The sequence below is a fragment of the Stegodyphus dumicola genome, chromosome 9 (genome assembly GCF_044657685.1).
Source record: "Stegodyphus dumicola isolate Sdum_Otavi_A_Nest chromosome 9, ASM4465768v1".
In the NCBI taxonomy this organism is placed as follows: domain Eukaryota; kingdom Metazoa; phylum Arthropoda; class Arachnida; order Araneae; family Eresidae; genus Stegodyphus; species Stegodyphus dumicola.
In genome coordinates this window covers 18,939,596-18,963,589 of record NC_140776.1, presented here as the reverse complement: position 1 = coordinate 18,963,589, position 23,994 = coordinate 18,939,596, and the positions used below count along the sequence as shown (strand labels likewise).

General features: G+C 34.8%; 1 protein-coding gene across 5 annotated transcripts in view; it reads right to left on the bottom strand.

The window, feature by feature from the left end:
* The window catches only part of LOC118192095 (cell adhesion molecule Dscam1-like), a 1,228,438-nt gene that overhangs the window by 299,152 nt on the left and 905,292 nt on the right, over nt 1-23,994 (bottom strand). For all 5 annotated transcript variants that reach the window (XM_085823258.1, XM_085823260.1, XM_085823262.1 and 2 more), the window contains exon 19: nt 2,951-3,139. In XM_085823258.1, the coding sequence (XP_085679384.1) occupies nt 2,951-3,139 (189 nt within the window). The remainder of the gene's footprint in view (nt 1-2,950; nt 3,140-23,994) is intronic.

Sequence of the window (23,994 nt, the reverse complement as noted above, 5' to 3'; positions counted from 1 at the left end):
AAATACAAAACACAAGCGACTATGCTTCGGCATAGGTCTCAGTATTTGGACGAAGCAATTATGGCTAGCGTAGCTAAAGCTGTTTGAGTAATTCAGTCGCAGAGTGAGATAAAAAAGTCTGCGATCTTTGTCAAACTCAGAAACATTGCGCTTACGTTACACTAGCTAGCACTGCATTTAGAGTTAACTAATTGGCATCCTGTTGGCAGTTGACGAATATCGAAATGGAAGTAAAACAAAATAATATTATAGATGATTATTTAGCATAAAAACTACAACTTACATATCGCAAAACATTTACCTCCTATTTATTTTGATACACAACTATTGCTAGCTTATAGTATTGGAGCTAAACACTAGTGGCTCGACCCAGGTTGAAATCCCTGCGAACAGGCTCACCGCATATGCGTTTCACATGTGCCCGTGTGTAATGTAGACAGTTTCAGTTAAAATGTGCTCTATGAAGACATCCCTCTTTGTAGCCAGATATCTCTAAAATTGCTTTGCGTTAATCAATTAACTTAATTTATAGTTTTGGATAACATTCACACAATTTTATTTGTGTAGGCAATGGGTTATTTTAAGTAAGATAGATGTTAAATGAGAATTGTCCTCGCCGGGTGGACCTGTCGAATAAGCGCCTAGCGTGCTTACCACTACACCACGAAGGCATGCTAAGAAGGCGGGAGAAATAACTTATATGTGAAACTAATCCAATCATTTTTCGAGTTATCACATGTTAATTATCTGTAAGTTTAACTCTGGAAACACTTTGGACATCGATGTGATGAAAGTTTCAGAGAAGCTGCATTTATGTGGAAAATTTTACTATTTAATCATTAATACTGCTTGCTGCATAACTTAATTCTATACTTGTTTCTAACGTATTTATTGATGACCTTGCTTAAACGTAGTTAGAATGGAAGGCTTGTATCTGCTAGAAAATTAGATCAGTCTTCCACACTGACCAAATGTAATTCACATGCATTTTTAAATATTTAGCAAGAGTACCTAAAATGCTCCTTTAATTAGCATTTTATTTTATTAAATTCCTTATAGAAACTATTCGATCAAGAAACTTGGTGACACTTGCGCACATAAATTAAGTCCATTTTTCAAAATTTCTGTTAAAAATTAAATCCTTAGAAAAAAAAAACATTCGCTAGCATTTCGATCCCATAGAACACAGATACTTATCTAAGCTCAGGAAGACAGAATTGGCTAAGCTGCTTGCTTGTCAGTTTCAGCATCAGTGCATGTTTTAGTGTCATTTGGGAAAGGATAAAGCCTATTGCTCGAATAACTCGTTTACAAAATCGAGAACATTTTAGACATTCGCAATTATCGGTGAATTAAATTAGTTACGGTCTCGTTTCGTATAGTAATTCATTATATTTTCAAATAATACGAAACTATCTTATTGGTAAATCTTACCAGCAGTGCGTTCTTTCTTATTGAATAAAAATCTACTTCTTAATTTCAGCTTAAGGGAGAAATCGCATAGCAACAGCAACAACAGTTTGTTGCTAATGAAAACTTGTCTAACCTATAGTCACCCCAAGTCCACGAAATTCCTCGTGGCAAGGAGCTTAAGTTTACGAAAGTCGTCGGCAAAAGCACCTTACAGGTGACAGTGCGATTTAGCAATTTTGATCCAGAGCAACCCGGAACGATGGGTCTCCCAACCCTGTTACCCTACCACCAGCTCTCGACAGAAATTTCGGCTTACCGCATATATAGAGTGCCCCATGCCGCACAGTCACTATACATTTATAAACATCCATGCCTTCTCCGGGATTCGAACCCGGACCCTTTGACACGGCAGTCAGCAACAGTAACAACTGTACCGGTTGGGCGACGCATAATAAAGTAAAGATATGCTTCTGCGCACAGTTATGCAAAATATCTTAAAGGGAGATGTTTCTCATTTTCACGCAGTTTCCTTAAGTTAAAGATTATATGAATATTGATAATTTTTGTAATGTAATTTGTGCTTTGGTACTTTTGAATATTTTTGAGTTAGTTACAAAATTAGGAATGCACATTTTACAGATCCTGGATGAAATTTTTTTCCAGTTATTTTGATTCCATTAATTTCTATAAACATAAAATTTGTTTACAAAATCTAAAATGTGAGGAAAAAAAGGCAACTTTATAAAATTTTTGAAAAGAAGAAAAATTATAAATTATAAAATATCTTAAATGTATACACTTGTAATAAATTAAAAATAGTTAAAAATAACTTATGAAGATAAAATAACTTATTTAATAAATTAAAAAATCTTGTACTTTAGCCCAAAGGAGCATTAGAGCCAAAGGGCTATTAGTTTCAAAACGGGCATTTTACGCCTTTTCACTTTCATATTGAGCTACCATATATTATCGTCATGTATTGTATTTAAAGAGACTAAATAATGAAGAATCTGCATGAATGCATGAAAGTTTCTTCCATTGTGCAAGAAAAAACAGTACCTATAGCCATCAAATTTTGAATAACGCAGTCCTCCAACCGAACACGGGCACTTAAAAGAGCAAATTTTGAATTTCGAATTTGTTTTGTTATGTATTATAAATTTTTGTAAAACTGTAAAGAATTTTTGATTAACACACTAAACGATTTTCAAAGCGTGCAATGGCAACGCTGCATGAAAAAAAGTCTCATCTCCAGCGCGCGAGACTGTGTATCGGAATTCTAAAGATATGTTGTTTTGCTGTTTTCTAAATATTTTGTGATAATATTGCTGTTGAATTGATATTTGTGTGTTTTAAGTGCGAAGTACGTGATATTTAATAAGCAAATGTAGCATACAAAACGTTAAGAAAACGAAGGGCTAAATATAAAATCTGAAAACTTTCAGATTTTTGTTTAAATACTACTTTTTTAATTTCGTAGTTTAATATTATACCAATTAACTGTATTTTATTGCAGAAATGAAAATGTAATAAATACCTCCTCCTTTAGTTCTGGCTATTACTTCATCGCTCGGTTCGCCTCTTCCAGCACTATTGAATGCTGTGAGAGTGAAGTGATATTTTGTACCACATTTTAAGCTCTTTACAACAGCGCTGGTCTTCTGTGACGGCACATGGGACTCTTCTGCAGTATCACCGGATTCACTTTTATACTGAAGAATGTAACCTTTGGAAAAAGAAAAAAGATTAAGATAATGTCATTTTTACCCCATTATAATGTAAAATTTTGAACACGAATAATTTAATTTAATAATTTCAAGATTCCTTTTAACTAAAACAAAATGTTGTTTGCTCACATTTGTTTTCTATACTTTAAAACGCATTTAGTTATTTTATAAAAATACTCATATCAGTTAACATAGTCAAGAAAATATATAATATATATATATGTTTGCAAATTCTATTCCCTAAGTTGACCAACGAAAAACATTTCATTGTGAAAATACAGTAGACATGACATAAAATAAAAGTATCTTTTGTGTCCTACAAGTCATTAAATTAAAATAAATAATTAAAATTATTTTAAATTTATAAAAGATGTGCCATGTAAAAATACTGTGACAAATACAGACTGCTTAATATTTATGAATGCTATTCCTTCAAAAATTAGATTACTCAGTCTATTGTTTGTTGAAATTAAGTATTATACGAAACATAAATACATAATATATGAAATATATAAATAAATTTAAACGAAATATATATATATATATATATATATATATATTGTATAAAAAATAATAACAAAACTAATAAATGAAATTTGTATGAATACCATTTTCGACCCTTCAACTTGACTCCAACAACGAGGCACATAACAGTCCAATATAAAAAAAATTTATGTTTTACACTTGCTATCCAAATAACTGTTACATTTTTATTGCTCCGTTAATAAAAAAATAAATTGCAATAACAATCGAGATACATTTATGTCTTTGCAATACAAGTACAACGAATTTTTCAAAATCAAATCTCCGAATTCAAATCAGATCTTATTATCCATTCCTTAAACTGTTCTTTTTTTTTTTTTTTCAATTAGCTTAGAAATGAGAGATGAACGATCACCTCGGAACCGATTCAAAGAACTGATACACTTTACTGAATCAATGGTCAGCGCTCCGGCGAAAACGGCACAGCAGTTTTTAAACAGTTCAGAGCTGTTGTTGGAAAGCGTGCCAAAACTTTTATCCATCTTAATGTAAACATTAGCAGTCTTTCCAATTTTATTTTACAGGAAACGTCTTTTCATGTGTGCACGTGCATTATGTACGTATATATGTGTGCTTTTTGGCTTGCTTGTGTTCCATCTAATACTTAAAAAACAAAAGATTAAATAAACCGACGATCTCAGCAAAACTAGTCACTCCTGTTTGCAAACGGATGGCTTTTTCCTTCCCAGCTGGCAGTGCGAGGATCTGTTTAAAGTATGTAGATTGTAGAATCATTAGGTTTTCGAAGCCGGAGACATGAAAAATGGGCAAGCCCTCACCGAGAATTTAACCTGGACCTCTTGAATACGCGTCGAATGTCCTACCATTACACAACGAAGGCATGCAGAAAGGAGGTAGAAAATACTTTATATACTCCCCCTTTTAAGGAAAGACTGGGGATTAGGGAAGCCAATCGCCATGCAGAATCATCATCCACCACATTTTAGTACGGGCGCCACTGTAGAGTCACTAGGATTTCTGAAGTAGGAAACACGAAGACTGAGCAATGTCCTCGCCGGAACTCGAATCTGGGCCTCTCAAATACGCCCCGGGTGTGCCACCGTTACGCCACGAAGGCATGCAGAAAGGAGGAAGAAAATACCTCATGAGATTATAGGAACTAGTTCCTCAGATTTACAACTGTCAGTGCTTCGACACTAGTCGCAGATCTGGGTCTTTAGGAGTCGTGATTTTTCGCACGCTCCGGCTCTAGCTGCGGATCTGATTCCGACAAAGTCTTCATTATTTCCTCTTTCAAATCTGGCTCCTGCGGAGCCTTGATTATTTTCTCTTTTTGTAGCCCCGGAGCTCTTCCATTTGAATACTCTGTCATAGTACAGCTATGTATATTAGGTATTATCTTTTTTATACAATACTACTGTAATATATGTGTAAAATAATAAATTACATTTTTATTTATTTTTTTTATTTTTCTAACGTCTTGTAATCAAAAGCTGTGAAATTCTCTTTAACCTTGTTTAGAATTAGAATATATTTCATGAACAGAAATTTTTCCAATTTCTAATGTATTTTTGCTAGGTTGCATAACACAATACGAATCCTACCGAATACAAGAACCTGGAGCGATATTTGTTAACATTTTGTCAAATTGTAGAGAAGTTAGGTATTTTTGGAAGCAGGCAAGATGAAAAATTAGCAAAGCCTTCACCGGTAATCGAACCGCGGACCTCTGGAATACGCGCCCAGAGTGCACACCACCACACCCCGAAGGTATACCAAGAAGGCGGGAGAAATACCTTATATACTCCTCCTTTTAAAGAGCGACTGGGGTTTTTAGGGGACCCAATGGTTAATTCCTGGGTGTGGAGAATCATCATCCAACACCCTTTTAGTTCGGGCGCCACTGTAAAGACATTAGATATTTTTTTAGAGAGAGAGAGAACGGAGGACGTGGGCACTATCCCCTTACGAAACGGTTAATCAGTATAGAACCACGTCCACCACTATCTATGGCACCCCTTCAAAATACATAATGCCCCCTGAAACGTGCACGACAAGACATACAAAATAACATGTTACAGATTAATATTCAAGATACATTACTGGTACATTACTGATGCAAATATGATAGATGCAGAACTGATAAAAGGCTGATATAACACTGATTATTAATACTGATTAAATGGGAATGATTTTGCACAAGTAGGTAAGTAAATCCACGAAATAATACGTTACAGAGACTCAAAATATTGCGAATAAAAATATCACAGATCAATATTCTACTGTTACATTACTTGTTCTATTGTAGTATCTATAGCACCTTTACCTGTACTATCTATAGCACCCCTTCAAAATACATAATGCCACCTGAAGGTATCCGGACATAATCCCGACAGCCGAAATCCCGACAAACCAAAATCCCGACGGGTCGAAATCCCGACAAGCCAAAATCCCGACAGGGTCGAAATCCCGACAAGCCAAAATCCCGACAGGGTCGAAATCCCGATTGTCCAATATCCCGACAGGGTCAAAATACCGACACAGGCGAAATCCCAATAAGGCCTAATGACCCCTTAACATACTTCCACAGGTGCAACTAGTACATGCTTTGATGACTAGCAAATCTGAAGAAAATTACAAAAGATTATTCCAAGATTTAATTGATTCCGCTGAAGAAATTAATATTGAACTAAGGCCATCTAGAATCATTAGTGATCTAGAAAAGGCAGCTATAAATGCTCCGCGCACTCAAAATGCTGTCGAGGATAGGCACAGAAGATGGGAAACCTTAATTGGACGGGCATGTTGGCGTTTATAAGATCATAGAAGGATTTCAAAAAGAACAGGAGCATGTGGAATACTAAGTTGAATGCATTCTTCGCGGAGAACAACAACCAAAACGTAGGAAGGTAGATGATGACAGAGAAAGGAGAACTCTGACTGTTGTGGACGATCGTGATAATCGACCTGTGATGGAATATCTTCGTGCTATCGCTCACAATGTGTCACTGTAAATATGTCGTTTGCATGTGTAAGTGATGTTTTCTTTTTCTTAATAAAAAGCATTTTATAAATCTTCATTTCAAATTTTAACGGTCATTTCAATTTGTTAAAAATTATTTTAAGTAATGACATAATTTTTATGATTTTTGATTTAAACTTTTAATTAGTAATATGTAATAGTTAGTTAAAAATTGTATTTTATTAAGCTAAATTGAGTGTTTGTATTTAGATATTAACTTGTCGGGATTTTGGACAGTCATGATTTCGACCCTGTCGGGATTCTGACCCTGTCGGGATTCTGGCTTGTCGGGATTTTGACCCTGTCGGGATTTCGACCGTGTCGGGACTTTGGGTTGTCGGGATTTCGGCCCTGTCGGGATTTTGGACAGTCGGGATTCTGGCTTGTCGGGATTTCGGCTGTCGGGATTATGACCCAGACCCCCACCTGAAAGGTAATCAACATGCACGAAAAGACATACAAAATAACATGTTACAGAGTTACAAATAAATATTCAAGATACATTACTGGTACATTACTGATGAAAATATGACAAGAAAAATATGCAACGCCTTCGCCGGGGATCGAACCTGAATCGGACCTCTGGAATACGAACCCAGCGTGCAGATCATCACACCACGAAGGCATGCCAAGATGGAAGGAAAAATACCTTATAAAATTAGATTATTAAAAAAAATACCGGTATAATCAACAGACAATTTCCTGTTCTTTGGGATCTGCTTCCAATCTAAGAATTTATTTTTACACTGTTTTGTAGTAGCAACAAAATATCAATTATATTAATAAAATAATGTAATCTTTAACAAAAGTGAATTTAGTTTTTAATTATTTTTTTAACTTTTAGCATTTTTTTAATTCCAAGAATTTTTTTTTTTTTTTTTTTTTTTTTTTTTTCAGTCCAAGGAGTGAGCGGTTTGGTTGAATTGGTTCCAGCTATCCCACGCCTTGTTCAAATATTTCTGCTCCTCCCCCATCTTTGCACACCGCTCTTGATCCATGCCTGTTCCGAACGCATTCATCAAGGTTAGTGAGCAGTGAATCGTTAAAAAGAACTGATTCCTTCAGCAAGGAAACGGTCCCGATCTGATCCATTAAACAAGCGTTTTTGCCCATCTCTATTTGAAATACAGTTTTCTGCATCATCATGGAAATTAAGCTGCTATGACATGTATTTTCTCTGATGAGAAAGGAAAAAAATGAAATCTTCATCAAACAGTCCAGCAAAATTTAGCCGAGAAAGTGACAGTTTTAATGAGCATTCTTTCATGAATATTAATTTAATTTTCTGTGTCTCTATAAAATATTTAAAATGCACGATGATTAAAATTTATCAAAGGCTTTAATTTTAACATTTCACGCCATTTTGAAAGTTTAATCATATATTATATATCTCATTTATTACATTAGAAAAGACAAATTATGAACCCTAATTTCAGTCCAAAGAGAGGCGATACGGAGCTATTTAAGAGAGGTGATAATAGTTTCTACACTTGTAGGATTTACTTTCCAAATAGTTTTTTTTATTTATTTCGGAATAAAGCCTTTGATATAAATTCTAATTTCTCGCCTACGTCTTCCTGCCAGAATGAATGTTCAGGATTACGATTTATGCAAATGGGATAGAAACGAGTGTAAACTAAAGTCTGGGTCACTTCAGTAGGAGAGCATACTCTGCTTTTCGGCCACCTTGTTGTTCTACGGCCGTACTTTATACGTACCTGCTAGTATACACCAGCGATCTTTAAGTAAGGGCCAACTCCATGTATTTACTCTGGGCAGCTTTGACTGGCTAATTTTGTTTAACGTTATATTAGCTTCGCATTTTTATTTCCTTGTACGAAGTAAAAAGGAAGTATTGTAATCGCGAAAAGTTTCAGGCAGCATATTTCAACGAAAATATCCATTTTGACCGCTATCGAATGCAATTTAATGATGTTTTTGCGTGATATCTATACATAAGGACAGAATAAAAGACTCTTTTCCTTCAAAAAATTATAAAACTGCTTTAAAATAAATTCTGAAGAGAATTTTTCGTGGCGTCTGTACGAACGTATGTACGTACGTGCGTACATACGTATCTCGCATAACTGAAAAACGAGTAGCCTCAGAACGTTGAAATTTTGTATGTAGGACTGCTATAATATGTAGATGTGCACCTCGTATTTTGGTTGCAATTGGCCGCACCAAACGTATATAAATATACAGTGGATGGACAAAAATATGGAAACACCTTGTGAAATGCATGTTTGAAAAGAAAGATTGATTTTAATGAAATATGTAGGTTGCGCTGCCGTTTTTGACTACTGACGCCACCTATACAACTTCGTAAATGTGCTAAACGGTTCAGTTGTTGTCGGAGTACTGTTATGTTAGGTTGTCATTGCATTATGTCAGAGTTAACAGACTTCGAACGTGGGCAAATTGTTGGAGCACGTATGGTAGGTGATTCCGTAAGCAAGGTAGCCGAGGTGTTTAGTGTTTCAAGAGGTACTGTATCGAAGATTTATTCCGCATATTTGAAAAACGGAAAAACATCATCTGCTAAATCACAGCGCGGACGAAAGTGTGTCCTGAGTGATCGTGACAGACGATCGTTAAGGGCAATTGTGACGAAAAATAAGAAGACCACAGCTGCAAAAGTTACTGCTGAAATGAATGTTGTGTTACCGAACCCTGTGAGTACCAAAATAATTAGAAGGGAGCTTCATAAACAGGGAATTGCTGGCCGTGCTGCAATTGAGAAGCCACTCATCAGTGATGCTAATGCCCGTAACCGGAAAAGGTGGTGTTTAAGTCATAAAGCCTGGACTATAGAGCAGTGGAAGCGAGTAATATGGTCTGACGAGTCTTCTTTCAAATTGTTTCCCACTTCTGGCCGAGTTTACGTCTGGAGAACGCCATCTCAAGCCTATAATACAGACTGCTTGTTGCGAAGAGTGAAACATGGCGGGGGTTCTGCTATGGTTTGGGCAGCCATATTGTGGTTCTCTGCTAGCCCCATGATAACTGTGTCAGGGCACATGACTGCCAAGACTTATGTGAACATTTTGGCCGATCAAGTTCATCCCATGGTACAAACTTTGTTCCCATATGGTGATGGTGTCTTCCAAGACGACAAAGCCCCTGTTCACACAGCTCACATTGTCCAGGACTGGTTTTCTGAGCACGAGGATGAGTTGTCCCATCTCCCCTGGCCACCACAGTCACCAGACCTGAATATTATCGAACCTTTGTGGTCTACATTGGAACGGAAAGTGCGTTCTCGTTATGCACCGCCAACATCGTTATCTGATTTTGCCACCGTTTTGCAGGAAGAATGGTATAATATTCCCTTGGCAAACATACAGGAACTGTATTTATCCATTCCGAGAAGACTGCAAGCTGTTTTGGATGCCAACGGGTTTCCTACACCATATTAAGCAAAGAAACATGTTTTTTTAAAGGTATTTCCATATTTTTGTCCAACCCCTGTATTTATATATATATCCACTCTGTTACCCGGCTCAGTGATCTCAGTTTCTTTACTCTTATATGTTTGTAAATTGTACATTTTTTGCTTTAAAAATGATTGAATTATGTTGTTTCTATCTTCCGGTTAAGGATTTTGTGCCTTTAATAAATCTGTGTGCAATATTTTTAGAATTATCAGCAATTTTAAAGTTGTTTAATTGCCGCTAAGCCTTTTTTTAATGGCGGCCATTGATGTTTACATTTGAAACAGGAGACTAGTGGATTTGTTGCCAATCTAGTGAAACTTAGCTTCGCAACAACAATGATAACGACTTCATTTATTATTGCCAATTAAATCATGCTTAATCCTTTCTGGAATTTTTTTCGAGGAAATAAGTGTTTGACATTTACTTCGTAATTTTTAATATAGATATTTTGAGTTTTTACGTATTTTTGCCTCCTCGCGAAGTGAGAACTAAATTAACTGAATGAGAAATACTCAATCGTCTGTGAAAAACTGTTTCTTTTTTGTTTTGTTTGCTTAATTTCTTTTATACATCATTCTAGCTTTATTATAGTATTTGAATAGAACATGTGGCAACGATTAGATAATTCTATTCTTTAAATGATATAAATTTTGTGCATTATGAGTTATAATATGAACGAAATATATAAGTTAACTGTTACATAATTATTGGATCATATAACAGTTAACTTAGTTTCCGTTATAAAATTATTATATAAGTTAACTGTTATATAATTATTAATACTGTTAAGTGAAACTAGCGCCAGAGTTTCGCTATGGTAAACAAATGCTAGAGTGAATTTTAAAGAATGCATTTATTCTATTGTGGTTTATGCGCTGTCGGCGAAGTAGTTTTAATTCAATCCAATAAGTTTAAATGAAATGCAAGAAAAATGCGTATAATTTAATATTTCAATTTAATATTCCAATACAAGGAAGTCATGTGGTGTACACATCAGTTTTTTTATTTTGAATTAAAGCCCAAGCAGAGGCTTCTTGTACGCCCGAGAAGTGCTACCTGTTAATTCAATTTGAGTTAGAATTAAGGTTAATTTAAACCTCCTCCGGAGTTTTTACTTACACTACAAAAACTCAACGTATAGTGTCTACCCAGTTTTTCAGTATTCTAGCTTCCAAGGAACTCTAAAGCCCACTAGCGGCCGAGCCGTAAAGTCACTGGACAATGGTAGTTCGATCCAGGGCTCGAATCCCTATGAAAGGCTGGCTGCATGGGTGTTTCCGTGTTGTTCCCAACGCCTGGTGTATGTTAAACACCAGGTGTCCTCGTCCTCCATCACCTGTCACCTGTTCCCAATGTGTAACGTATATACAAGACAGTTTCCACTAGAAAGTCCTCCACGAAGGCATCGCTTCTCTTAGACAGATAGCCCTTGGGTGCTTTGACCCCCAAGGCCTATCTGCCTAACAAGGCTATCTTCCTAATCAAATACACCATCACAAAAGAACCTTATTTTAGCTAGGATATTACACACTGCATCAGCGAAGTTAAGTTCTCATATTGTCTTTAATTTAGTTACAATTATTTTTCAAAGTACGCCAGTTACCTCTTGATTTATGAATTATCTAACTGTATTTCTCTAATTCAAACCAGTGAGAACGGACATGTCTATATTTTCAGTTAATTATTGAGAAGATGGGGAAATCAAAATATTCATTAGTTTCAAGTTCTGATATAGAAATAAATTGATAAAAATCTTTCCACCGAAGTTTCAGTTAAAAATAGGAAGCAATTTAACGCCGTCTGGTATTTGAAGGAAATAATTTTTCAACTTTGTATTAAGTTAATTAATTTATACATTTCGCGATCATCATAATTAAGATTTGAATTAAGACAGATAAGGATTATCTGAATATTTTTTCTCTTGTAATCATAGGCATCAAGCTTAAATTATGTGAATCAATAACAAATGCTGATTTTGTTACGTAAAAACAATGTAAACACTGGATTGCTAAGCGAAACCTTTCAGATTCAGAGAAGCAGTTGTTTAAGTTACGGTTGCGAGTTGGACATGAAGGCAATTCATTTTAATCTTGCAGTCGGTGATTTATCTTGTGTCTGTAACTGACGGTTCGACAAAATGTTGGAAAAAAAAAAAAAAAGCACTACTTTTTGTTTCGACAGAAGAACAACCAATTCCGAGGGCAAAACATTTGCCAGCAATTCTTTTTGTCTATTGTCTATTTTTTTATCTACAATGAGATTTAAATGCCTGTATTTGTAAAATAAATATTCATGCATTGAAAATATTTTTCTATATAACGTATGTGCCCATATTTGGCAATTTTTAAAAATATCTAAATTTCATAATATGAAGCTCATTATTTATAAAATGCAATATACAATATTCATGTAAAATTTAAAAGATAAGATTAATGAAATTTTAAAAATAAATAAATAAATAAAAAATCTGAAAGCTTTTAGATTTTACATTAAGCTCAAAGGACCGTTTCTTCGACGTATAAGGTATATCTTCCGCATTCTTGGCATGCGTTCGTGGTGTGGTGGTCTGCACGCTGGGCTCGTATTCCAGAGGTTCGATTCCCGGCGAAGGCGGTTGCTCATTTTTCCTCTTTACTGCTTCCAAAAAATCCTAATGTCTCTACAAACGTTTTGTGTGTTACCTTTACTTATTACATATCATGTTCTTGGCACTTAAACCATAAAATTCAGTTCAAAGCAATATCGCAAAATAATTCTAAAATGAGCATAGCCTTAGAATTTCCGATACAGAGTCTCGCGCGTTGGAGATAAAAATGTATTTTTTTTTTCGTACATTTGCTATTGCTCGCGTTGAAATAAAAATATATATATATATATATTTGAACAATGTTTGAGTTTGTTAATCAAAAATTTGTTAAAGTGTTACAAAATTTGAACCAGGTAATAAAACAAATTTCAGATTTGGGCTTCCCGATGGCCATATTCGGTGGAGGATTACGTTATTCAAGGATTACGGCTCTAGGTACCGTTGTTTTTTCACAATGCCAGAAACATATATAAATTTATGCAGATTCTTCATTATTTAATTTCTTTAAATATAACACAAGGCGATAATATTTGGTGGCAACAATTTGAAAAGTGAAACGGACATTTACCGTTTCCGACGCAAAATGCCAAAACGAAATTAATAGCCCTTCTGGGCTAACATCCTTTGCCCCAAAAACTGTAGAGTTTGTATGTGTACAGACTGTCTTTCGTACAAGCCTGTCAAAACAAAGAAACTGCATTTTTATTTATTGGTACAGGAGCATTTAATTCTATGGCACTTTGACTGCCGCGTCACCCGTATGCGGGTGATGACAAAAATTCTGATCACTCCGCGCCATCCGTATTCGGGTGACAATTCCTTGAGTGCTTACTTGGTAAAAAAGGTATTTGGAAAAATTATTTTTGATTGTTAAAAGTAAGAAACGAAAATGATTGTTGCTAATTTCTTCCGTTACAACTCTTCTTTCTTCCTAAAAAACTAGTTCTTGTAAAATATTCTCAGTCGTATCTACACAACATTTATTATCACTGCATTTATCAGTATTTCGAATCAGAATCTGAAGATATAATTATTTTTATTGTTATCTCTCTAAAAATGCTCGACTTTTCCTCAGCGCTACTATTTGAATTTTTGTTAGCCTCTCAACAGGTTTCTTCTTCAGTCCTATATGAGTCGCTTAAAATTACTCTTTTATTTTTCATTTCCACATTGCAAAAATTTGGGGCAACAATTTTAACTCAAAAAAATTTCAACCATTTGACGCACTACCGGAAAAATGTTTGCAAAATGCAAAATTATTTTTCGAGTTTCACACACTTTCTTAGATATTTCTTTCTTGAAGAAAGATTTTAAATTGACTGCATGTTCCAAAATATTTTGTTCTGGACATTCTAAACTCCCACGATCGGAATCAATTGACACACGGTATAACAGTGTTCATGGTCTAAAGGGGATTTTCTTACAAACTCGTGTGGCAGTCAACATTTGTTTTTCAAAAGGCGGGCAATATTCTGTCTTTTCTCGGCACTGCCCACTCCTAAGGTCAGAAATGGTGGCGATTTTTATTGTGGAGGCACCTAACAGGCGGCCACCGTTACCTCTTATGAAAGGAAGGAAAGCTCGAACCTGGGTTCTTCGGTATCTTAGTCGGCCCCCCTAACCACTATACCATCTAGGAGACTGTAGCAGTCAATGTACGAAGGAGTTCCGAAATTGTATGTACTGCATCAGTGTCACGAATATGGTCTGTAACCATTTAATCATATTGTAGTTGCGCTCCCACAACTTTGACATTGTTATTTTAATATGGCACCTAAAATGACACTTAGGCTACCTGATCTGATTTGCAGATCGGCATAATTGTGGGAAAGATAGAAAATGCAATTTAGTTCCGACAGGACGACGAACGACACAACAGAAAGCATAAGTATGGCTGTACTTCAACGTTATTTCACAGCATATGATAAGATACATGCGTCATGCAAGCCTACCAGCGATGTCTCGAACAGTGCAGCTAAAACTAGTGAATACTAGTGAATGAAGTTACTACAAGCACTCACAATATTTCTGTTGCTATTTTAAGTTGTTGGATACAATATGCGCTATCCTAAGTTGTTACACAAAGAACAAGGGTTGAACGCATTCGGATGGATGGATGGGATGGGATGGAATGGATGGACGGACGGGACTTCCTGTATACATATCTGCAGGCAGCTCCTGAAACAGATCCAGGGAAAGGTTGCATTCCAGTGGGTACCACCTGTACTGGACTTCCGACTTTATGAAAATTTTATAGAACCACCGGACTGCAGACTTTATGAAAACGAGATGGCGAAACTTTTTGCAGGAAAGAGAACTGTTATTTTCCAAAAGTTTTATAGAAACCTTCCGCTCCACTCTGCTAAATTTTAAGCAATTGTTCGTCCCATGCTGCTGGTGTTAGGCAATGGAGTGTGCTTTGTGGTACTCACAGTATTCCGGACTCGCCTCGAGTTGCCGATGTGTGTGTGGGGGGGGGTTTCAGACTTTTAACCGGGCACGATTGTCTTAGTGCCTACTTGTTTCGTTTAAAACTAATTCACCTGAGTGTGTTCTGTGTGACTCCTAACAGGAAACGACTGTTGCTCATCTGGAAGAGTTGAAATGACTTGGACTGTATTGATAAAAAATATTGGAGAGCTCGTTGCCTAATGTCCTGTTGGTGGCTTGGCATTAATTTAGTAGTAATAAATATGACAAATATAAAATGTACAAATATAATTTAAGAAAGGTGAAAGTGACTATATGTTTTTCTACACTCATTCAGCATTATTTTCCTATATGATGATTTCCTAGGAACATGATAGGAAAACCTAACTATACGTGACTAACCTGTACTGTTTTGACAAAAATGGAACACACGGAACAATTTCAGTGTAATTTGGTAAATACACAATGCTTTTGCATGGAATTTTTCTTTTAGTATAAAGTACTTTTTGATTCTTGAATACAAAGTATAATATTTTATTAGATGCATAATACAAACACCATATATCGACACACACATGTCAACACGATGGAGAAAAAATGAGATACGTTCATTTGCTTTATACTGATCAGACAGGTTGGTTTGGTTTATTTGATTATGGCAAAGCACTCGAGGGCTATCTGTCTGAGGGAATTGTTGGTATCGTGGAAAACTTTGTAAAGGAATTTGGCTCGTAAATATCTTACACATGGGGAAAACGACGAAAACACCCATGCAGCCAGCCCCTTCACAAGGATTCTAATTCCAGGCCGAATGACCAGTATGCAATGGCTTTAGTGCTCGGCCGCTTGTAGGTTACTCTAAGCTGGCATTTCGCCAGCAATCCAGCAGTTCAATCTTTTGAGCAGCAGGCCGACTTTAGACCGCATACTTGACCTGTACAGTATGTGATTCGAAACTGGTTTATTATACATGTAATTACATGTTTTCCTCTTTTAGTGTAATCCATATTTGTTAGTTATTTTTCACTTATGAATATGTATTATATGTACGAAAATAATAAGTTACTTTCTTGACAACTTTTACCGAATTTTGTAAACCACTAATTATTTAAAGTTGCACAAAAAAGGTAATATATGATATATATAAACGACATAACTACCAATAAAATACGCAAACTAAATCAAAAGAGTTTTTTTTTTAATTCTCTAAAAGGATAAAAATAATCTTTTTACCAATCAAAGAATTTTTTTTTCAATAAATGTCGTTAACATTTACTATAAGTTTCTTTTCTTAAAGGGTTTGGAAAGCTGTAATGCAATTTTACATGCGATTTAAAAAGTGAGCTAATTTGGGCAGCAAAAAGATATGTCGTTGGAAGAAAAACAAAACGCTTTCTCTCTTAAATAGCAAAGCAGATTTACGAAAAGCAATTTTTTATGCTTTGAATAATTTTGTTAAGTACCACCTATTCCAATTTTTTTTTTTTTGGTAAATTTTAATAACTTATACACATGCAGAAGTTTCGTATCCTAGATAATGTGATTTAGTTTCAGATCGGGCATTAAATATTATGGGCAGTGCCTTTTGCTTCATTTATTTTCTTCGAAAAATAATATTCCTTCGCTAAATATTTAGCTAAATATCGGTAACACGTTTCGTGGAAAAAATAGAGAAATTCATCAATTAATGCAGTAAATGTTTAAGGTTGTTTACAACTAAATGCTTCGTCTGAACTAATTCCTTATCAATGAGGTAGGTAACGTGTATACGAGGCAGTTCCCATCAGAAATCTTTCACGAAGGTATTCTTTCCTTAGGCTTAGATCTGTAGTGCTTTGCCATAATTAATTAAACAAAAACTCTAAGCGATGTAGATAGTTACTTGTTTATCTCATCAGGAACCTGAGCCAGATTCATTTTCATCGAGAAACATCCGTATCACTCTATTCCCTAATTAATTTGTAGAGACATTAGATTATTTCGAAGCAAGAGACGTGAAAGATGAGCAATGCCGTCCCCGGGACTCGAACCGCGGACCTCTTGAATACGCGTCGAGTCCAGCGTGCTGACCACTACACCATGAAGGCATGATAAGAAGACGGGAGAAATACCTTATAAATTAAAAAACCAACTAGAAAGAAAATAAAGGTAAATTTATCTAAATCGTAATCAATTAACAATGAAAAGTATTATTTAAAAGTAACAAATAAATAAGATGTACTAAATCCCTCCTTCCCCTTATCTGCCTAAGAGGATGAATGCCTTTGTGGAGGACTTTCTAAGGGAAACTTGCTCGTATATACGCTAAAACGATAGAGAAGGAACCTTAAGCATTCAAAAACTCAAAATGAGTGTAAAAGTAATGGAATTAAATTAATTATTAATAAGTAAACGGCTTTTAAACTTACATAGTTAACTATTAAAGATCCTTATATATAATTAAACTCTTTAATAAAGTTGTACAGGTTGCTCTTTGAGGAAACATTCGGTTAAAGTTTATTAAAAAAGATGAGTGACTGCATTATTAATATCAAGATTATTTAATTAATATCAAATCCTAAAATTACTTCCTTTTACCTTTTATCATAACCATCTGGTGTTCTTTTAGTAAAATTTAAGCCTTGTTTTGCTTTAATTAATTCGTTTTCTTAAAGTGTGATTCACATTTCCATGCCCAGCGTGAGGTTAATCGTTTCGAAGTTGATTCGTTAGTTATCAGGAAGAATTCAGTACGGGATTTGGATTTATTGAATTACGGCTAATCACACTGAGGCTCCTTTGTCTAAGGGAAGGAATGCATTTGTGGAGCACTTTCTAAGGAGCTGGCTTATAGGTATGTTATACATTAGAAAAACCACGGAAATCTCATGCAGCCAGCTCGTTCGTTAGGTCGAAGCATCATTGTTCAGCGACTTTATCCCTCGATGAATAGTGTCCATTTCAGCAGGGGAATATTAATGAAAACTAATGTTTTTTAATCTTTCATTGAGAAGATTCAAATTCAAAATTATACCTCAAATTTCAAACGCAGATATTTTTCTGGAATAATATATAATTACAGGGATTTCTTTTGGTTTCTATCTTCCTAAAACGACAAGTATTTTGAAAACATAAAAAAGAATTTAAGTAATGACTTTTAATAGCTAACTATATTTAATGACTAACTACATAAGCTTACAATTTTTTTAACCATTATGCATAGTATTTATTTATTTATTTTTTTTTTTTTTTTACTGATTCACATCTCATCTCGAACAGTTTATGCATGTATATTTATATAGTTATGAAAGATTAATTTAATTTTAATTAATAACGCATAATAGTTTTTCGTCATTTTCACTACCTTTCACGAGGAAATACTGTAAGAGCGAAACATTTCGGTTAATAACGGAACTGTTTCAACGAATATATGCATTCAAACTGCCTCGAACCCATTTTAACGAGATTCTGACATCTGTACATACGGACAGAATAAAGAGCTCTTTTTTCTAAAATGGAATGTTCTAAAATGGTTTTAAAATGGATTCAGATGAGATTTTTTCGCGACATACGCACGTATGAATATACCTCTCATAACACAACGAGTTGTCTCAGAACGTTGGAATTTTGTAAATTTAACTGCTATAACATGTAATTGTGAACTTCCCTTTGTGGTTGTATTCGATCATACCGAACAAGTATATATATATATATGTGTGTGTTTGTGTATAGTAAGCAATTTAGAACTACTTTTTCACCAAGACCAAAAACTGAAATTCATAATTAATAAATTTCAAATAATCCTATAAACGCAACAAAGAATTTAAAATTGTTAAGACGAACACTTTTAAACAAGCATTACCCCAATTAAAAAAAAAAATTATGAAATTTAAAGAAAAAAGAACATAACAGAAGTGGAAATCAACCAACTTCTAAGCCACTTTATCAGAGCGGAAGGAACATTGAAATTGATTGAAATCTCTCACACCCACTCTGTTACCCTGCTCCATGAAATCAGTATTTTTATTCCTATATGTTGGTTAATTGTGCATTTTTTGCCTTAAAAACTGATTCAATTATGTTGTTCTTATGTTCTGGTTAAGGTTTTTATGGCTTTGGTTAATCTGCATGCAACAGTTGGAGAATTATCAACTATTTAAAAGTTATCAATTTAGAAGTCAAACAACTAAAATCAGCGTTATATTTTCAAATTTTCAGAGGACTCGTTTCGATGGTTTTACCGAACCATCATCCTCAGCTGCAAAAGCGCAAATGGTGTGTGGTGTATTTAATTACGGCAAAGCACACTGGGGCTATCTGCCAAAGGGGAGGGATGCCTTTCGTGGAGGACTTTCTAAGGGAAACTGGCTCATATACACGTTACACATGGGGAAAACCACGAAAACACCCATGCAGCCAGCCCGTTCGCGGGATTCGAACCTCGGACCGAACTACCAGTGTTCAGCGACTTTACCGCTCGGCCGCTGGTGGGCCCAAAAGCGCAAATGAGCGAGATAAGATGTAATGATTAGATAAGGAAGTCTGGACTGGAGATAAGCTACTGGCGCCATCCGTTGATGAAACCATAACAAAAGCATAATTTCTTTAAAGGCTGAAGGCACAGATGGATTGGAATTAGGGTCGTTAACTAGAACAGAAATATTTTTTGAATGTGTAATGCCTCTAGAAAATCCAGTTCACCAATGGAAGATGTTTTTGAATAACTTTGGCTGCAGAAAAATTGAAAGTGTGATTTTCGGACCAACAATGTTGGGCAACAGAAGACTTCTGTGTTTCCTTTTTTCTAACATATGCCTCATGTTCCTTAACGCGAAATTTTAAGGCTCTCTTAGCTTGGCTAATGTAAATTTAAACCACACTGGCAAGGAATCCTGTAAATACCCCAGGAATTCATATCCGGAATGGGGTCTTTGAGTATGGAACTCCGAATTTTATTGATGGGAGAATAAACCATCCGAAAGTTAAATTTCTGTAAAATGCGTGCAACTTTATATCTAATTCATGCAAAGAAGAAATGTGAAAATTTGAAAATATAACGCTGATTTTTGTTGTTTGACTTCTAAATTGATATTTGTTCGGCGTGTTACTGTATCTTAATTAATTTAAAAGTTGTTTTAGTGATATTAAGCTTAATGAAGTCGCTATTTGCTTACGTTTGTGACTCTTAGTAGAATAGTGAGTTAAATCAGTTTGTCCACCAACATCAGTGTCTTTTTGCAATTGGGCCCAAAATTAAACTTTCAGTTTTGTGCACTATAATTTTAACTGAAAAATGTTTTTTAAGTATTTTTAACTATATTTGGTGTTTTATGTTTTTCTATATTATAATTTTAAAGGAGATGTTTTCAGTTTTTATGTTTTTTTGCCTTGTCGCGAACTGAGAACGACTGAATATGATATATATAGGTAATGAAATTTAAAGATATAAATTTAAACAAAATGCAGCAAAAAATTGTATAATTCAATAAGCCGTACAAAGAAGTCTTGTGGTATCCACATCAGAATTTTTTAGATAGTTTTTACTGTCTGTTCAACTAATAATTGCATAAATACATTTTTCGTACATTAAAAAAGAGATAAAGACAGTGACAGTTCATTAATTTTTTTCTTTAACGTAACGTCATTTTTCAGTTTAAAAATGGGACTCAGTCTTGGAAAACAACTGCAAATAGCATACGGAAAGAAAAGAAATAATTGACAAAAGACTTATCTCTCAAAAAAAAAGCGGTTATGGAAACTAATTTATTGTGCAAGGAATTAATTAAATCTACGCCGCAGTGAAACTGTCTTGTCCGTAATTTTTGCTTGCTGATGCAAAAGTACTTGACAATAAGCGAAGTACTTAATGACTTAAAAATAATTCTTTAATTATGATGCTGGCATGAATATTTTGCTTTATATTTTGCATTAATATTTTGCTTATATATGTATGATATCAGGACATAAATGCCGAGTTTAATACGAATTCATTTTTATTAGCATTTCCCGAAACTAGGTTTTTCCATTCAAGTAAAATAGTTTATTTGATCTTTTTAAAAGAAATTATTCATCTTTAATTAAAATATATTAATTAGTTTAAATACCTAAAAAAGTAATCTTTACATTTAAAGTTTCCTTACTTTTCAGAATAAGTAATAAAATGTAGCTTGTTATCTGCAATATTTATAACACATTTTTCATGTTCCCTTAAAAATACCAGCTAATTACCTTTAACAGAATATTAATTAGGACAGCTATTTATATGGTCTATTTTTCAATAATCTAGCTGAAGACTCAAAACTACGCCCGACCGGTATAGTGGTTAGAGTCGCTGACTGCCGCGCCAAAGAGCCCGGGTTCAAATCCCGGAGAAGGCACTGATGTTTATAAATGTGTCCGTGAAGCATAGGGGCACTATAAATATGCGGCGAGATGAAAGTCCGAGAGGTTAGTGGTAGGGGAAGGGGACTGCGAGACTTTCGGATCCGTCCCCTCAGGGTTCTCTACATCAAAATTGGGGGCGGAACGGAGCTAAATCGCACTGTCACTTGTAAGGTGCTCTTGGCTGTTGCCAACGACAGGCATATCCTTGCTATCCTTAGTACGAAGAGTTTCGTGGTCTTGGCTTGAGTATAAGGTCAGACAAGTGAGCATTATCCAAAAACAACAACAACAAATATTCAAAATAGTTTCTCCTTTTCCTGTAATATGTCAGAAATGAAGTATTGTATGTCAAGCACTTCAATTCGCTTATGACGTATTTGAGATAAAAAAATATTTGCGATATTACCAAGAAAATGACAGTCTGCAGATCTGGTGAGTTGGATGCTTACTGACCAGAAGGTCACCATATTTCTTTCGTTCATACAACATACCGCAGTAAATTCCAAACATTTGTCGAATGTCCAGCGAAGTAGCATCATACATAAATACCACATTAACTATGAAGCTGGCTTAATACCTGAGATGTTGCATAACTTAAGAATGATAAAATCCCAAATTCTACGACTCTTGCTGGAGATATGAGGATCGCGGCAATTCTTAGAGCGTGACGCAGTTACAGAACATGAGATAAGATTTTAAGGAAATCACTTTCTGAGGAAGAGGGGTCAAGAAACTCACACATATACCTACATACACACAAAAAAAGTACGAAAGGCTGGCGATTTTAACTGTCCTTTAAAAGGGTTTGTTAAGGTTTTTTACGATCTCACTGAACTCGTAGTCTACCAGTCCAATACCACTAACGCATACGTTTTTTTGCCTTTTTAGCTTTATTATTAAGCACCGTTTTATTCGCACTTACACACATACAGTTCAAGAACAAAATCTCCAAATTTTTGAAAGCTTCATTGCATCATATATTTAGAATTCCCGATGCAGTGTTAAGTGTTGGCATACTTTTCAGACTTTCTCAGTTCATCATATCAAAATTCAGTTTCTTTCGCAAGAAGAGTAGCAAAAAATTTGTCTTTTTATTACTGACTTTTAATATGTTAACTTTTTTTTACTAAGTATCATGTACTTCGCCACATGAAAATCAATTCAACAGAGAAATCACAAAATATTTAAAAACAGCATATCTGTAGAATTCCTATTCTAGTGTTATAGGTTGCCATACGTATTTTTATATTAACAATGTCATTTCTTAAAAAATTAGCCGTTCGAGAAGCCGGCCGCTAAAATAGTTCTCATAAAAAAGAAAAAAGTATATAATGATTTTAATGCATTCAGCTAGTTTTTTTTTATATATATATCATAATAATACTTAATATTTCTTATTAGATATCTTATTACTCTAATACATGTTCACTGAAATCAATCGCCTCAAAAAGTAGAAAAAAAATTTTCTTAAGTATATTGTTTTAAATCGCTTAGTTTATTACTCAGTAACTTTCTACATTAAATTTGAAAGTATCTTAGGCTTTAATGAATGGCAACACCCTGGATAAAATATTTTATTTCCGATTGCGACAACAAGTTTGTCAATTAAAATTTAAAGATAAATATCTTACATTTCTTTTTAATATCACAATTTAACATTACAAGAAATCCAAATCTGATATGAGGAATTAATTTATAATCGGATGATATTTGTCACGAGAAATGTTGTGCAAAATATGTATCTGTATCTAATATATTTCTAAATCAATGCAAGTAATGTATCCCAGAAACTCTATTTCATATAATCATCCAACTATTTTTATGAAAGAAATGTTCGAAGGCAGGAGAAATACTTTATATACACCCCCTTTTAAAGGGCGCCTGGGGATTAGGGGTCCAATCGCTAAATCCTGGAGGTGAAGAATCATCAACTACTATCCTTTTAGTTCTACTATCCTTTTAGTTTCTACTGTATCAACTACTATCCTTTTAGTTTCTACTGTAGAGCTATTAAGCATTTTTGAAGCTGGAGAACATGAAGAATGAGTAATGCCTTCGCCGGGACTGGAGCCACGGACCTCTCGAATACGCGTCGAGCGTGCTGACCATAACACCATGAAGGCATGCAAGAAGGCCTTATAAAGAAATACCTTATAATTTATTGTATACTTCACGAGAAATAATGTACAAAATCGAGATTAATTTTGTCACGACCAAAATGCTTCAAGGCTCACTGCCAACATAAAGTGAATTAGTATCTTTCGAAGAATTACTGTGGTTTTCAGAATTAATAAGTCGATAACATGAGTTATAACTTGGGAAATAAATTCTAACCAAATGTACCCCTATAACATTGGAATATAATGCAATGCTATTAACAAGCCGCTTAATTACTTCCAGGGGTTCACCAGCGATTAAGCGGTAAAGTCGCTGAACACTGGTAGTTCGGTCGAAATTCGAATCTCGGCGAACTGGCTCGCTGAAAACACGAAACATTTTCGTGGGTTTCCC